The 18,913-nt window shown below is 36.2% G+C and overlaps 1 protein-coding gene across 1 annotated transcript in view; it reads left to right on the top strand.

The window, feature by feature from the left end:
* Positions 1–6,003, top strand: part of Parp8 (poly(ADP-ribose) polymerase family member 8) — a 177,573-nt gene extending 171,570 nt beyond the window's left edge. The window contains exon 25 of the mRNA XM_015497364.2: positions 1,586–6,003. Within this exon, the coding sequence (XP_015352850.2) occupies positions 1,586–1,688 (103 nt within the window). The 3' untranslated portion in view covers positions 1,689–6,003. The remainder of the gene's footprint in view (positions 1–1,585) is intronic.
* Positions 6,004–18,913: the final 12,910 nt, after the last annotated feature.

The raw sequence follows: 18,913 nt of genomic DNA, 5'->3' as shown, positions 1-18,913 counted from the left end.
TGGCTCGGTGGTTAATGTGTCCTTCTCTCTTTCCTAGAAAACATTCCAAGTCTGCTATTTTTTTTTTTTTTTTTTGACAGTCTTTCATTTTCCATAATCTAAATCCTAGAGAGAGCTAGTCTGATTGTCTTGGTAAGACACTTTTATCAACCTACTATTGAATCTTCAAGCCAGTCTGCCTCTTCTATCTCAGCTCAGAATATGAATAGCTTAGCTCTTGCCTTTGGTCCAGTAAATCTAAGCAACATGCTTTACTGAATCAATAAAATATACCTTTACACAGTCTACCACAATGATTCTATTTGAGCAACTCTAAATCATTTCATTAACATCTTTGGTTCTTAACAGAACATTTACTATTGGATATCCTCAGAAAATATTTATAGTTGGGCTGTGTTCCAGGTATTCATTCTGTGTATTACAGTAATGTTTCACTGTGGGGTGATATGATATATGTATGCACAAAAGTCTTTACACACACATCTATAGAGAAAGTGCTGAGTATATCTAAAATAGCAAACTTGTCCAAAAATCTTGGAGTTTAGATTTGGTGCAAGTGGAATTATCCCTTAAACTTGGTAACTGAGCAGTGGATTATGTAAAGAACTAAGTTCTCATTGCTGGATGTCATTTATTTCATTTTTCTGTGTTGTACTATCTCAAGAGAACTTAAGTATAGTACAGAAAAGACAGTGGAATGCATTAATCTTTGAGAAGCTGCCTGTGCCTGTTTGGAAGTAATTACTGTTTATCTAAACCTTCTGTCTTGAAACCATTTTTATACATTAAAATTAATTGATTACCTATTTCACTCTCTATCACCATGAAAGTTTGAACATTCACTCTTTGGAAATTCTTTCCCCAAGTAAGTTTATTTGAGGAAAGATATTATCTAAAATGTAACCTTTTCTCCAAAGAATTTAGTGATTTCCGTCCTTTAACATCCTATCTTCACTTTTATTACTAAGCTAAACTTAGCAGGCTTGCATTCTTATGTAAAATGCCAGCATAAATAATGTGTCACAGTCAGACTAAACAGAGCAAGTAATGAATGATAAGTAAAAAGCACAAATTGATTATAGCTGAATAAGAAAGGTGGGCATGGCAGAGAACAGTGGTAGAAAGTAAAGTGCATGTTGTTAATCAGAAAAGAAGGAAATCATTGTAGTAAGAGTGGATTAAGAAGTCTAGGATCTTAAGAAGTCCAGGATCTAAGGAACACCTTACTTAGAATGGTATATTCTTTGCAGTTGGTTTCTTAACAACTCCTCTGGGAAATGCTTGTAATTCTGAAGTCACAGGGGTTCCTCTTGCAGCTCAGATAGTACTTTTATGTGTGGATGAACACATTAAAATTAAAATGGAAGGAAAGGATGACATGGAATAGCAGGTTGTTGTGTGTTTAGTCATGAGATAATAAATACAACTGGAAGATAACTGGTTCTTTTTTTTTATTCCCTTTTTTAATTCCTTTTTTTTTAAATTCCTGTATCAGATAGCAATTTTTTCATTAGTTGCTCATGAAACCATTTTAAATGCTGCCATCTTTTAATATATTTGTATGTTTTTGTGTTTTCTGTTTTAGCTATGAAGATGGCCAAGTGGGAGACGCAAATATTAACACACAGGAAGGGGGCATTCACAAAGAGATCCTCCGAGTAATTGGTAATCAAACTGCTACTGGTTAAAGGACCACCATTTAATTAACATGATTTGAAAGCCTTCCTCGTGTTCAAAGCTGGATTTTGAACTGAAGAAGATGATAAAATAATTTGTTGTTATTATAAACAAAATTAACCCTTTGAATACTGATTTTTTTTCTTAGTATTTCTAAGTATCTTATTAAATACCTAAAATGGTATAAATTTATCAACTGTAGGGGTATGGAATCTAGTAATAAAATTACAACAGCACGGAAACTGAAGTTTGGGTTGCATACACAATAAACAGATTGAAAAAACAGTTTTGTGCTGATATTTTTATATTAAATTCTTTAATTGGACATTTGGTATTATATACCTACCGACATTTTAGGGTACCAAACTAGAATTGAGAACATTTTATAATGGCATCTAAATTATCAGATACTTTGCAATAAGTATAATGTTTGCACATTCTGATGTGCTATATAATTAGTTGATGAACATTTGAATATTTCAGGAGGGATGTTGTCTATTATCCTATTTTTTCCTATTAAAAAACCAGTTAGATCCTAGGAGCAGTATTTTGCCAAAAATATGTAACATACATATGTAGATTCACACATCAAGATGTGTGATTGTGCATATATGTGTGTGCGTATTCACATATATGCATTATGACAATAGAGATGAGGTACGTAGCTTCACCTTTCTATCCTCATTCAATGAAGAGAATATTCAGTAAGCAGTAATTCTGAATAAACACCAAGATATGAGCCAAATTTACCACTATTCATTTATACATAGTATTTGCTGACAGTTTTCCTATTGGTTTAAAGAAATGTAACTTTGGTCAAGTTCTAAGTCATTTAAAATATTATCTGAAAGTATTTGGGCAACATCAGTGCCCCATCAGACTAAGTCTATATTCAAATGATCACAGGAAAGAACTCAGAATGGAAAGAAACGGTGTATACTTTTTATTTCCTATAATGGAACATTTTTTAAAAATTTTATTTATACCACACCAGCATTTTTGTATTTGTTCATCTAATACCTCTGCTTATTTTTTTCATATTGAGAAAGACGACAAACTTTGAAGCTTCTTTTATATTAAAAGAATACAAATAAGTTTATAGAGAACAATAACAGCATTTCCTTTTCCAGAGTCATGTGCTCATCCAAATCCTTTCTTTTGAGTCCTATTATTTTAAGTTTCAACTGATAGTGTTTATTTCCCTACATGATGTATTTGGGATCAGGCCATTCATGAAAGCAGTTTAATTAGTGAGTCTGCCTCCATTCCAACTCTGAATCAAGGCTCATATCTGATTTTAATTTATGTGGAAATAAAAAATACCAATGTACAGTCATTTGCAAGTATAATGTGATAACTTCTGTGTTCATTCCCTCTGTCTGGCATAAAAGGTGAGAAAAAGGTCATACACCTTGAGAAGGGCTGCAGTTAAGGAAGTATTTACTAATCTTTGTTTTTCTTATACTATAAGTAGTTGATAAGCCACTTATTTCTGCAAAAAAAATAGTCTTATAAAGGTTGGGATATTGATCATTTTGATAGTATTTACTTAAGATATTGTTTTGACTGGTGCCTCTGAACTCAGGAGCAGACTGAGGGATAATGTTAGCAAGGTAAGGCCAAGTTAGTGTTCTGTGATTTGAAGACTTTGGGGACAAGAATACCATTTGCTTCTTTCTGCCAAGACTCCCCAAGTCTCCTGTATCATTCTAACTATATTTTAGAAACACTTTTAGGCAACAAAATTAGTTTTTTGTATTAATTTTGTTGGACATTCTATGCATGACATATATATGAAGATGTACTACCAGGATTTGGGAGTTGGGGTCTTAGAACCCCACCTGTTAGGCTCCTAGGATCAGTGAAGCACCTCCAAATCTGCAGAGGACCTCCCACCTTCATATAAAAGCCATTCACCAAGTCAATTATGGCTTTACTTAACAGTTGAATGATCTGTAAGGAATACAGTGTTAGAATAAGACTGGAAGGTAACTTGAAGTAGTCAAGGGAGACATTCAGAGGAGGGAAAATGACATAATGAAAACCTCTACTGCCAGTTTAATAATAAAATAGATTCACATACCCAAGAGAGAAAAATAACTCTTAGTTCAGTGTCCACTAAATACAACACAACAATAGACATCATTTATGGAAATAAAATACAATGATCATTAATTGAGTTATATTTCAATACAGAAAGATTTTCTTTTCAAAAATTGTGACAGAACAAATACTTTAAGAGAGCTGATCTTTTAATTGACTTGGAAATTAGGAATACTATGATACACTGATGGAGATACTATCTTTATTTCTAAACAATTTATTTTTTTAATACCCATTAGTAAATGAATGGGTCCTTAAAATTCAAGATTTAAACACTTACTATCGTGCCAGTCACCTTCTTAAGATATTATCTGTTGACTTATTTGATGATTTTAAACATTCAATGTTATATTTTAATCCTCGTTGGAAATCTGTGCACCGATGTTTTATAGTATTAGCTTACTTGTGGAACAGTTGCTACTAGATATTAACCGACCAAGCAAAGGGTATCATTCTCATTCTTGAAAGGAGAAGACCCTTAATTTATTAGTTCTACTTTTTTCCTGCATTGCTGATTCTGTAAACATTTCACTATGAATAACTTGTCTTACTTCACTATATAAATAGGGGAGGAAAATTATTCAATATTTGAAAAAGGAGAAAATAATATTCAAATAATCTAGTGGTATGGAATGCATTATGTTGGAATAATTTTTATTTTTCAGTAAATCTCAGTCAAATGTTAGGTTTTAATGTTGTTTTTAAATTTAAAATTTAATTTTAATGCCACATCCTTCAAATTACTGCCAAATACTGTGTAGTATGAGAAACCAGTCCAAATATCTGAAAATGCTATGAATGTTTCTCATTGAAAACTAAAGCAATTAGAGAAGAAATTCCTCAATTTTTCTCACCTTTGCCAAAAGAAAACTTTCAATGCAAGTCTGTGAATCTTCAAATAAATGTTACTGCAACAATTTACCAGTACTTTATATAATTAAAATATTTTTTAAAACCATAACTTGTCTAGAGCATGGGGTTTCAGAAAGTTTTGAAGAAAGACTCATTTCCTTGTGAAGGAGTCAGGATAGCTGTCATCAGGGGGTAATGTAATATGCGATGATAGACCACACAACCTCAGACCACCTACCATCTAAAATATAGGAATTATATGGTGGAATTAGAAGCACATTTAAAAATACCATAGTCTTGCTGAATTCTTCGTTACAGCACTACCTCAAGACAAATGATAGATCACTTGATAAGGTAAATTGGGTTTTCGGTGTAAGGATCAAATAAAACTTTACAAATAGTAGTCATCAAATAATTCAACAGGTAAGACTATGCTGGCCATAGATGTTGTCAGTTATTCCTTAGCTATGCTATACCAGGTATGTCAGTCACTAATGATAACATAGTTAACACTCTGAGTTGGTCAAAGGGGTTTTAAGTTGTAAAATTTGAAATTACTGAATTCCCTTTAAGATTGGTTGCCTACATGGGACTTTATGTCCATTCACCTAAAGCCACAAACAGTTGCCCACTCTAGAGTTCAAGGATTAAAAAACAAACAAAAAAAACTAACTGCTATGCCAGAATGGCAGACTGAATATTCTAGTATTTTGGCATTTAATGCCTGCTAAATTTTTGTCCAATTATATATAGATTTGATGTATATTATTACCCAGCAAATTTTTCTTGGGGGTTTTGTATACACTATAAAATATAGAATAAGTTTTTGTAGGTCAAAAGACTTTCAAGTAGTTTTTAGACAAAACATACCCATGAGTGTTGAAAAAGCTGTGTTGAAGAATAGATTACATTACACATTTACCAGCAAGTCAGTAAAAAAATAGTGCTTATTTACATAGTCTATATAATTTAATGTTCTAAAAATATTTTCTTCAATCTGCCCAATATTTAATGTATCATTTGAGGTTTGAAAAAAATGCAGCCACTCCTTTATGTAAACATTAAGATATGCCTATGTTTCTTTCACTACATAACCTTCTTTAAAATAAATTTCTTGACTTTTGTGCACAAAATAGTATTGCAACCGCTATTTAGCCTTTGGTGCCTTAGAGTTATTATAAATATTTAATGGTATGTATATAATGTAAATACTGCCAAGAGATCACTAAGGCCAAATATTTTCTCTATTCACTTTTTATTGCACTTGCTTTCTATTGCTACTTAAGCCTCTTTTATCCAGCTTTGTAATAGTTCTAACATTGTAGCCAATGTAAATGTTTACTTTCAATAAATCTGAATTTGTTCAACAAATATGGTATATGTGGGCAGTATTTTGAAGCCTCGGGTAGGCCTTAGATACTACATTGATGAATCTTGTTTCTGGGGACTACATATCAGAAGGTCTCAACAGACTCTAAAAAATGATGTCACCCTTTTCCCTTAAAAAAGGAAAATTTCCAATATTCCCCATAGAGAGTTGTAATAGATTTAATTAGTCATGAGAGTGCCATTTTAATTTCAAAATCTGTCAGGAAGTATAGGATTGAAACAAAGGATTTTGTATATTTTGTATGTTTCTATTTATAACATCTCTGGGCATAATATCAAAAGGAGCATTTCAAGTGAACAGAAATGAATTTTGCAAGCTTTTCTGACCTGATTAGTAATTGGAAAATGATTTTCAAAGCACCACTTTTTTACAAATTGTATATCATTAACAGAATAAGACATCAGTCCATAAATAAATACAGTTCTCTAACGACATTAATGGCAAATATTTGTGAGGAACTAACTTTATATTCCCATAAGAAATAAAATAATTTTTACTCAGGATATATTTACAGCAGAAGTACTTTCAACAAGAAACTTCTATTTATTGAGCTGCTTTCAGTTACTTGTTGAGAATTTTGTACGCATTTTCACTCTTTGTAAGGACTTATTGTTAGATTTTGTGCTGCCTGTAAGCCTTCAGTCTGCTTGTGAAAATTAAGTAGATATGTTTGAAAATAATTTGAGGATCACACAAAGTCAGAGAAGCTGAGAGGAAAAGATAAATGCTAGCCTAGCTGGGCCTGGGGCAGGGATGGGTCATCTTCATCATGGTGTACCACCATACAGGGCCAATGACATTGCTGGACCTTCAAACACAAGGGACTCCCTACTCTTAGGACTAGAACAACGAAAGAAAGGAAAAAGTGTGAGGTGTCAAGGAACAGGCTTAAAGATGCAGTGATCTTGCGTGAACCAATAAAACCTCTTAGATATTTGCATTTGTTAAAATGAAAACTGCACTCTCAATAAAGTCTTAAATTATTTCAGATACCAATAACTTGTGGCTTGAATCTAAGAAGACTCACATTTGGGAAGGTATCAAATATAGAGTTTAGAACTCTACAATGTAGTCTTGAATTTTATATAAGAAAATTTTGATTATCAGTTTTTTGGTTTTTGTGGGGGTTTTTTGTTGTTTTTTGTTTTGTTTTTTTGTTTTTTGTTTTGCACCAGAGATTAGGACTTTCAATTTGCCTTAAAGTCACTAAAGCAAAAATTATGACAAAATATTCTGATTTTCTTTACAGTCTCTCGACACATACATAAAACTATTTGTCGAGGATGAAACTATAAATTCTTGCAGAGGATGAAACTATAAATTAAAAACTTACAGATAAAGGTTGGCTCTATCATTCTTTGAAATGTTTTTGTGAACATCCAATCCAAACCAACAGGGTATCTTCTTTGAAGTATTATCTATGCAAATTTCCAAATAGATAACAAACTACTCTCTTGGAATGTCCTCAGAAGACTCTAGTCAGGATTTATTTTACATAACACTTGCAAAAATACTTTCACTTGGATTGTCTATTTCCCCTTCGAAACAACAGAAATATGTTAGTATCTGTGCCAAAAACAAAAAGTTCACTACGCCTCCAACCTAGTGTCAAGAGTTTCTGAGTCTCATTTCTAAGCTCTTTTATTGGTTTATTAAAACCAAATGTATTATTGCTGAGATTCTAGGTTGGCAAAACAAAGCAAAGGTAGGAATTAAAGTAGGCTAGTGGGAAGTTGATGAGAAGAGATGGGGTTCTCTTGGAAAAGCTGTGTCAGGGAAATGTGAAACACTGTTGCATGGGCTGGGATTGATTTTATTCTGGAGTGCTTGAAAGAAAGGAGTCGGTAGCACCCAGTATAACTGGCAATGGAAATAGTGTCTGTCTTGGGATGAATGACATAAAAGGGGTTTTGAAAACATGCTGCCAGCTATATTCAGAAAGGCAGAAGCAAGAAGAAAGTTGGACATTTGTAGTAAATAACATGGAACGATGGCCAAGATGAGGAACTGAAAAAAAGAAGAGGTGTATAAGAAAGGACTGAGAAAAAGGCAATCAACTAGAAATAAATTCAATTTATATATTAAGGGATAACTAAATTGAGAATATGCCCCCCTTAGTTTTCTACTAGGGCTCAATTAGGATTTTCCTATATCTTTGAGTATTCAAAGAAGTTAAAGGAAAGCTAAAGACAAGAAGCCTGGTAAGACTACACTCAGATAGTTGGGGAAGTGCAGAGGAAGGATATTCTGAGCCATTTTAGAAGGAACCTCTCCTCCACCTGTAAAACTGGGCTTGCTACATATTGGGCTCTGTATAAGAATGATTGCAATAGTCAAGTCTTGTGTCTTAATATGATTTTGTCATTTCCTATATCAGATTGTCAAATTGGTTGTGTGTGTGTGTGTGTGTGTGTGCGCGCGCGCGCGCGTGCGTGCATGCACATGTATGTGTGTGGTGTGTGTTCTGTACTCTGGAGATCACTTAAGGCTCATTACCTGGAATCCTGGCATCTTTTAATACTCCTCTGGGAAGACAGTATGAATGGCTCCAGATCCCATCTGTAGCCTAATGAACCCTAAATATGCAGTTCTTGTTCCTCTCTCTCCCCTGAGCTTCAAAAGTCATGATCAAATGCCACCAAGCAAACATCTCTTTCTGAGTGTTCCACAGATATTTCAGATAAACCAACCAATGCCCCGCTCCTCACCATTCTCCTCTTTTATGCCTATCAATGAACTCATGAATGTCCACACTATCCACCTGGTTTGAGCCAGGAGACAAGTCACACCACATTGTCCCTTTTATTCGATTCTGCTGCCAAGTCCTCTTATTTTCTCTTGTTATGCATCTTAACTGTGATTCTTTGTTAGGTTTTAAGGGAATTATATTTAAAAAAAAAAATGTCTCCCTTTTCCTGAGTCCGGTGCCCTCTACCAGGAAGAGATTCAGGTAGAACATACAAGTACAGGCGTAGGATTGGTAAAATCCTGGATGCCTCAGTGTGACTCACGATTGTACTGAACACCACTGAAAACACCTTGTTCTTTATTAATCAGATGCAGCGGCTAAAGGGTCAACTGAGTACCCATTGGAACTTTCTCCGGTGCTGTGGACTCTGCGAAATAGGCAATGAGATATTTTGAATGTGTGGATGGCTCTATCCCCTTCTTGAGCCTCCACCCTTTTATAACATTCAAACGAAAGTGACCTAAAATGTAGATTTGATTTTGTGACTAACCTAAAAGCCTTCAGTGTCTCCCAATTTCTCAGCTCAATGAAAATGCCTCACCAAACTTCCCACACTTGACTCTCCACTGCCTGGCCCTTGTGTCTTCCTTCCTCTCTGTTCTCATTTCACTAGCTTCGCACTTGGCTTTGGAATGAGAAGGACCCATTGTTTCTCACATCCTCTTACCAGATTTTCCTCCTGCCCCACTCTCCATCTCCAGTTTCTCCTCTTGACCCTCACTCTGCTTTCACTTCTTCCAAAATCTTCCTTCACATTCCCAGTCCACACTAGATGGTCCTCATAGATCTTTTCAGAGCATCTGATCATGGTTCATAAACCTCACTCAGTGCACGATATTGAAAAGGGTTCATGCTTTGCCTGTTTCTTTACCCCTGACCATCATTTCTCCATACCACCAAGCACAGATTACCATTGCCAGTACCTTGTAAATGTTTGGCACCTGGCGGGCGCGCGCGCACACACACACACAAACTATAAATGTCTACCTGATAAAGGTGGACTTTAAGGGGATTTTTTTTTTTTTTGAACCCAAGGGCGCTTAATCACTGAGCCACATCCCCAGCCTATTTCTTATTCTTTATTTTGAGACGGGATCTTGCTAAGTTGCTGAGGCTGGCTTTAAATTTGCAATCTTCCTGCCTCAGCCTCCTGACAAGTCCAGTGGCTTTAAAGCTGGATATATATTAGGATATATCTTCCGATTGGCACAATATATTCATAGATCTAAATACATACCCATCAGGGGAAAAATGGTGCAGGCCAAAGTTATTTTCTTCTTCTTATACAAAAATATAAGAATCCCTAGACTTTGGGAACATCTGCTCTCTGCATCACCCTTGAAGTATGTATTTTTGTCTTTAGATCAAGTAGTACCAGAGTGGAAGGTCATTTTGAGGTCCCAGAATGAAACATAAAACCAGATACTTACAAATTTATAAATTTAATGTCAGTAATTTGCATAACTGAAGGATTGTTGCTTTGCTAAATAATTACATTAAATAATGAGCTTCTGTAGCATATTTCAGAGTTCATTTACAGGTCATTAACTACTTGACACAAGAAAGTGAATTACTTTAAACTAGTACTAATATAACCAATAAAAATAAATGAATGATGGAGTTAAATAGATCTATAGTTATAAGTGGATGGGCAAATAAGTCTCCTTCCAAAGGAATTGCATTCTTCTATCATGATGTAAATTGTAACAAACCTGAATTTTATTACACATAGTGTTCTGTGACTTCTTAATTTTTGCAGCTGTATAATTGAGAACATTTCTATTGTTTATGTGTTTCCTGGTTCACTTCTGGGATACATATTTCTTAATAGTTGGAAGTTTACAGCAAAGTCAATTTTCTAGTTCTATATGGCAGCCCTGGAGTAGTTTAGCTTTCTGCAGTTTATTATTTGGAATCTTTTTTTTCCTTGAGTTGATGCTTGTTGAAAATCTACCCATAATTCAAGGTCAAGCTCAGGTACCCTCACATACATTAATACTTCTTTTATCATCCAGCATAAAAGATGTCTCCCTGCTCCAAATTTTAGCAACAATTTGTGTAATCCTCTTGAAGCCTTCATGTATAGTTATCACTATTTCTAGGGCTTTTGTGTTTTTAAAAAAAAATGCATTCCTCAGCACTATACCATCAATTATCTCTTTATTAATGTTGTGTTTAATTATATAACTAATTTTCTAAAAGCTCTTTGTGTGTGTATGGTACTGGGGATTGAACTCAGGGGCACTCAACCACTGAGCCACATCGCCAGAGACAGGGTCTCACTGAGTTAATTAGCACCTTGCTTTTGCTGAGGCTGGCTTTGAACTCGTGAGCCTTCTGCCTCAGCCTCATGAGCCTCAGGGATTACAGGCATGTGCCACCGCAGCTGGCTTGCTAAATGCTTTTTAACTTTATTTATTTATGGAATGGGGATTGAACCCAGGAGGGCTTTACCACCTAGCTAAATCCCCAGCTCCTTTTGTTTTTCCTTTTCTTTTGAGACAGGGTCTATTGTAAGTTGTTGAGGCTGGCCTTGAACTTGTGATCCTCTCGCCTCAGCCTCCCAAGTGATTGGGATTTCTACCATGCCCAGCTGTGTAACTTTTTAAATCTTGCAATTTATTAGTTTTTACACTCCTATTAGCATTTTTTGTACAAATGGCAAAAGAGTGAGTTCAGCCTCTTTGGACTGAAGGTGACCATTCTCTTTATCTCCTTGAAACCTGTTCCACTTTTACTCCACCAGAATGATTTGGAGGAAGTCATAAGGCAGAGTTATCTTCGAATGTCATAAAACGACAATTTAATGAATAACAGATCCACCACTTTCTTTCCATCATTTTTATGAGAGTTTCCTTAATTTGCTCAGGGAAGAAGAAACTGGTTGCTCATCAGATGTGAGGAAAGATACTAAACTGCATATTGGTATTCAGAAAGCATCTGCCAACTGCAAAGCTCATCTTTTAATATGCAAAAGTTTTAAAAATATGTGTAAGCAAACATTATATTTCATGAGCCTGTTGATTTTGTTCTGTAATGACTGCCTGATGTCATCTCTTTACAGGGGTCAAATACACTATTTCAACTTGCATAATTCTGACCATGAGGGTTTAGAAGAGTGCCAGATATTTTCCCCTCAAAAAACATGCTGATGTCTTATTACCTTATTTCTGTTCACAGCACCTCCATTCCTAAAGTTATCAGGCTGAAAAGCACTCCTCTTGCCTACCACCTGCACTAAGTCTCCAAGAACTGCAAATATCCATCGAGAATCTCTCTGAACCCCTTGAGTGGCTACCATAATATCCGGGTCTAATATTTATTATCTATTAATATGAAATGTACCAGCTCTTACAGATCTTCTCTGGAAGCTGGTCCTTCACCTTCAAGACATGTGCCTTGCCTTAAAAGAATCTGCAGTCTGTAAGAGTCCATGTTAGAGGCAGTTACAATCTAGAATGATGCATGGTACCACCAGTTACATACAAGGGAGACTTGTATCTAACTTGTCAAGATAATCTATCCTGCTGAGACCTTGTGGGTTCCATTACTGTTTGGACACACCTCATAGTATAGTACTTAAACATCTATGAAGAAATCGAGCAGTTCTCCATTTTTATTTAGGTGTGACAAAATCTGTTACTTTTTGCTTTCACCTGAGCCAGGGTCCCCATTAGTTAAGGAATCCACAAAATCCTGTGTTCTCTTGATTCTATGTCTTTCCTCACCCTGTGGCCTTCAACTTGAATCCCATTCCTTCCATCAGTTCAATGGTTTGAATTCTTTCTTTAAAATCAGAGGAAAGCTTACCTTTCTCTAAAGTCTGTTTTTATGGGTGATCTCTTTTTTATTGTACAATCACAGGGTTATTAACTCAAAGACTCCTTAGGGATACATCAAATTTTCTCTAACAACAGCACCTGTCTTGTTTTATTTCTTTGGCTAGACTGGAAGCTCCTCTGGGTTAGAAACCGTGCATGTTTTTATTTCTTGGTATCCTCCACAGTGCAAGTTAGCAGCAAAAATATTTTTAGTAAGAATTTTAATTTGAGGGGTAGGGGATATATGGCTCAAGTGGTAGCATGCTTGCCTGGCATGCGTGAGGCACTGGGTTTGATCCTCAGCACCACATAAAAATAAAATAAAATATTATGTCCACCTAAAACAAACAAACAAATAAATAAATAAAAAATAAATTTGAAAACTTTGCAGGTAAAGCAGTACCTATGTGACAAACATTTTCTTAAATGATTTCTGCCCTTCCACTCCAATGGTACCAAATTGTAAATTGAGGGTAAACAATATGTCTATATATTGGTTTGCAAATTCTGTGTAGAAAAATGTCTGGCTTTTGTGTGGATAGTAACTGGAAGTCTCTCTCTCTCTCTGTCTCTCTCTCTCTCTCACACACACACACACACACATATACACACACACACACACACACACACACACACAGAGAGAGAGAGAGAGAGAGAGAGAGAGAGAATAATTGAACCCAACCTAATCTGGTTGTTCTCTGTGTTTCCTACTTTGCCTTGAAAGAAAGAAAGAACAGTCATCTAATATCTTCCTCACCACCCGTCACATCAGAGCCTGGCCAGGGTTGGTCAGGATTAGCATGCAAAGGGAAACCCTTACAACTCTGCTTTCCTTTTGCGCTGTGTGGCTTCTGCTCTCTGCTGTTTCCTCCCTCATTCTCATTATGTGGAAATGTACTGTTCAGTATCAGTTATGAAATTCTCAAGATTCTCTAAAAAATTCATTTGACATATTAGAGGAAGCTACCTCTTTCCTTCAGGTACCCACGAGGCTAATTTTTTTGGAGGGGGGGAGTAGGTGAAAAAAAGAGGATTAAGAAAGGGTTCCTACTAGGTTGAAGTCTGAAATAATTGGGAAAATCCTCAGAAAACCAAGAGTAGCAACTTGTTTTCTTCAGGGTGAAGATGAAGGCCAAATTTCATGCAGTACACAGCCAATGGAGGAAAGGAGCCTCGGTAAGGGCAAGAGGGAGAACAAGGAGGCCTCTTGGGTTATCTGGGAGCCCTCTGAAGCTAGCAGGTGTATAGAGAAAAGTTGACTTTTCAGCCCCTCTCTGTTGGTCCTGACTGACCCACACTTATTTCTCAAGCTACTTTTTATAAACAACAGTGAGGTTTTGTTTAAGCATTCAGTACTTTTCTTGGCTTTCTCCATATTTCTGGTGCTATTTCTTTCAAATCATTTTGTTATTTGTGTCAAAAAAATTCATGTTTATTTGTCTGCCATTTTTCAATTTATTTATAACCTATATAAATAAGTGTTTTCCTCAGTCTGACTATAACCACGCTTTAGCCCTCACCCTCAGCCCCACAACCACACTCCAAGCATATGGGTTGACATATTGTCAAAAATGTCAGTCTAGACGGTGGCAAGGTGAAAGGCTGGCCCATATTGGGTTGTGACACTGTTGACAAGTTTTTATCGTCTTAGGAGTTACAAACAAAAGGTGAACAATGTGAACACAATTTAGGAATCCAGGTAACCAGCACAATTTTCCATGTGACCAACAGACCTCACAACAGCAGAGGTCAAAGCGAAATGCTCAAAGTCAGTGACAGTGACTGACATTTAATAAAGGTAGCAAAGACAAAAAGTCCAGCCTACATAATATCAATTTCTCTTCACAATATAACTTTCTAGTGTGTTCAGTTCGTCAAAGAAAATCTCTCCTATCAATCCAACCTTATATCCCTTCTCTCCCTTCCATCACCCCCCAAAATTCTTCCATTTTTCTTTTTATTTCATGTCCCATCAACACACTGTGAGCACGTTATTTATTTGTGTGTGTGTGTGTGTGTGTGTGTGTGTGTGTGTGGTGCTAGGGATTGAACGCTGGGCCTTATGCATGCGAGGCAAGCACTCTACCGACTGAGCTATCTTCCCAGAACCCATGAGCTCTTTTCCTCTCATGAGGTTCCCAAGTTATCATTCTTGTTCAGAGGAACCTCCTCCCTCTCTCTTCCATGTACTAATCTCCTATCTCTACCTGCAGGCCTAAACTGGGCTCCACCATCTCCATGAACTCTTGACAAACTATCAGCTGGACTGTTCAGAGGTGCACTATGAAGTTTTTATTTTTTTCTGCCCAATATTTTGTGAAGTCCAGAGTAGGGGAAAAAACATTGTTTATTTTAGATGGCAAAATTCAGCATGTAATAAGCATTCAATAAGTAATTACCAAATGGGCATACTGAATTGACCAGTTCATTGAGTTTTAAGACAATGAAAAAATTGGGAGTTTGTAGAAGACTAGATAAGCAGTCAAAAAATACATATCTTAAACTATATCATTTCATTACATCTACTACTTCACTCACACAGAACATGAATACACTTTTATTTAAAGTTATCTCACTAATATAATGATTTATTTACAATGATGCCTCTTGGTGTTTTGTCAGGCCTGGAGGTATTCATCTGTCTGTGTGCCTTAGGCCAGTGCCTGCTGCAGAATAAGCACTCAATACACCCTAATAAATCGGCTAGTCATGCAATACAGAAATTAATTAATAAATGCAAACAAGAAGATCAAATTTATCAAGCCTGTTTGGGAATCATGTCCTATGTGAAAATATTCCTGCAAGCAACCTTGGTGCTTGAAGGTGCTTGAAGGAAGGAGAGGAGGGACTTCTAAGCAATGCAAACTACATGAGTGGAGATGTCTACAGTGTGCAGGCATTAGCCGGGAAGAACACAGCGTTCTGTGAAGTTTATGCTTTTGGTGCCTGGACTTGTGTCTTACTTTGCCTCTCTCTCACCATTTACTTTGAATTTGCCCTTCTCATTTGTTGGTTTTCCACATCATCTTCACTCTCCTGTGAAATTACAGTTACCCTAAAATGCAAACTGAAGTGGACAGAGGGTGAGAGAGCTAGGAGAAAAGCTAGAGGCTGAGATGCTGCTTTCGGTACTTCTTACCCATGATGGAAATCAGGGCATTTTCTAATAGCAACTTGAGGCATTTCGTTACATCTCAATAACAACAACAAAAAACATCATTTGCTAGACACTGAGTGGACACAAAGGTGACAGTGCTCTGCCCTCATACTTTGGAATGATACCAGATTTATGGAGTCTAAAGCAAAATATCACAGAAAATATAGTATGAATCTAGAACTCAAGTACCTATGAGTGAAAGGGAAGCTGTGCTGTGTTTACTTGATAGCCAGCTCTCAACCTGTGTCCCAATATTTTTTATCTAGTCTGATTTGTCTCGTACATCAATTAAGACAATCAAGATGAGTATTTGCCTGTTACGTGTAATCACAATTAAGGAGTTAGGAATACAGAGATAAAACAATGAAATGCTTGTATGATTCATGAGGACAGAAATTTCTTCGGATTTGTTCATCACTGTGCCAGTCTGGGCACTTTTGCCTTTAGATGCATTCTGTATCTTAAGGGGAGCTGAACTATAGGGCGTATTTCTCATGCTCCTTTATTGGCTGGCTTCCTAATGGACTTGAACAATAGGAGGTACTCTGGGCAGACTGAAGAACAGGAGCAGAGAGATGTCAGGTGTTTCTCCCTTCATTGTTTCCTCTGGTGGAGCCTGCAGCAGGAGCTTTTTCTTCTTCCAGGCTCCAATTGCCTCCTGCAAGCAAGTGGATATGGTCCAATTTTCCCAAGGATGAGCCCGACCCTTGGGCTCTTTTAACACTGAAACTTCCGACTTTTTCTTCTTGGGATGCTAGTGATTCCCTGAAATTCTTGATCTCTGATCTGCTTCTCCTGTTCTGTTGGGATTCTTTACCCAAAGCACCCTAGATTGAACCTCTTCTTTTGTAAATATTAAAAATGTTTTTTACTTTAGACCCTGATTAATATAACTGCTGTATTCCTTGTGCCTAGAACAGTCTTACACATATTTATTTGTAAGCCTATCACATGGCTAAATGAATAAATCAGAGAAGATGAGTCTACAGATTATTATATGCATTAGAAGTGATAAAATGAATATGCACTACTGGAAGGTAGAAGAAAAAGAGTTTCTTGGTATGTTTTGAGAGTTTAGGATCTGGAAGAAGAAATTATCAGGAGAATAGTAAATAAAATACTTTCCAAGTGTGAGAAACCACATGAATAAGGACAAGGAGACAAGAGAGAGAATGGGAACATGCTCAGGGACCATGCATACTCCCTCACAGCTCTTGTATAGAATTATTGTCTGGTGATTGTAGAAATTAAGTTAAATGATGATCAGGTCTATATTATAAAGGATCTCATGTTCACACTGAGGAGTTTGGGTTTATTTTGCAGAATTATTAAAAAAAATGGAAGCCAGAAAATTACATAAATCTTATGCATTTTATGATCACTTTAATGTACACACTGTATTTGCTTATTTTTGTACCCAAAAGCAATTCACTGTAATATTTCTCCTAGTTGATATTCACTGACAGTGAATGCTTCAGTTTGAAAATGCCTTTATGAATACTAATTAGATAATACCCTCCAGTTTTATGCTGCTCCATTACAGTAAACCTCAACCATTTTTTTGTTTTGTTACTATTGCTGCATCACCTTACAGTGTCAGAGGTATGCTTCTTCACTGACTGCCAGATGGTTGCAATGTGACAGTGGCCTAAAGCTCTACAAGAAATGTCATCTACAGACTAGAATTATGTAGAAACTGTGAAAGGAGACTGCAGGGTTATGGGTAGCTGTTTTTTTTTTTTTTTTTTTTTTTTTTTTTTTTTTTACAAATGTGTAATCTAGAACCTTTGCTAAGTATACATTAGACCTTCAATTGCTGGAAGGAAAACCTATGCCATTGCCTACACTTATGGAAGAGTAAGAGCACATAATAGTGATTCGAATCTGCGAAGCACAGAGATTCTCTGGGACCATATGCTTCAAAAGGGTTTTTTTTTTTTTTTTTAAGTATTCTATTGCCTCCTTATACCCTTGAACTTTAGAGATGATTGATGGAAATGCCTAGGCCTGTGCCTTAGGAAAATGCAAAAATTGACTCAAGGTTTCTGTAGATCAGTCAAGGAAAGAGGTCACCTTCACCCCCTGGTTCCTGACTTGTGGTTTTTCTTGCCATACATGGTTGTGTGCAAACACAGAACTCAGCCATCCCACATGTTATACACACACAATAGGATGTAGCCTACCAGCACAAAAACCTTGATTTTCAACATTTGCAAGTTGTAAGTCCTTTCAGCCTCTTGTCACTGGGGTTTCCTTGCTGGCTCTGCATTGATAGCCATTCCAGGAAGTTTCAACTTCCTCACTACAATACTTAAGGAATTTAAGTGATAATATATCCAGCCTCCTCAGTGAATGCCTCTCTATTCTAGCTTAGATAAAATGCACATTAATTCAACTGAGGAAGAAACTTGTCAAGAATACCAGCAGAGGGTATCAACATCAAGTGATCTCATCACTGAGGACACTGCTATCTTTTAAACATCTTAAGGTTCTTTTGCCAAATTTGAAAAGTTTGAGAATCTTTTGCCAAATGTATGTCTTTTGCCAAATTTGAGATATTTGCAATCATGATTTTTGGGGGGGATAGACTTCCAGCCCTGCCCTCTTCCTTCCTTCTTCAGAGACCTGATGATGTGAATGTGGGCTCTTTGTGACAGCCCCAAGATTCCCTGAGGCACTGTTCATTTGTTCCTTCTCTTTCTCCTGGTTGTTTAGATGGGGTCTTTTCTGCTCTTCTGTCTTCAGGTCGCTGATTATTTCCTCTGTCCCTTTCACTCTGCCATACAGAATCTATGTCAGTTGTTGTATTTTTCAGGTCTAACATTTCAATTTTGTTCTTCCTTGTATCTTCTATTTCTTTGCTGAGACTTTATTTCTTTGTAAGAATGTTGTCTTTCACTTGTTTCTAGCATGTTCACAGAAGCATTTTTATGATTGATACTTTAAAATCTTTGTTAGAGAGGTCTCACATCTCTGACCTGTAGATTTTGACATCTACTCTCTGTTTTGCCTTCAGTTTGAGATACTCCTGGTTCTTGTATTCAAAGTGACTTTTTGATTGAAATGTGGGCATTTGAGGTGTTTTTTTTTAACATTTAATATAAAAGTAAACACAATATAAAAGTAGAAGTAGAACACAATACCTTTATTTTATTTATTTTTAT

The sequence above is a fragment of the Marmota marmota genome, unplaced genomic scaffold (assembly GCF_001458135.2).
Source record: "Marmota marmota marmota unplaced genomic scaffold, marMar, whole genome shotgun sequence".
NCBI classification, from domain to species: domain Eukaryota; kingdom Metazoa; phylum Chordata; class Mammalia; order Rodentia; family Sciuridae; genus Marmota; species Marmota marmota.
The sequence above is the reverse complement of the archived record's forward strand: the minus strand, read 5'-3'. Positions and strand labels throughout refer to the sequence as shown.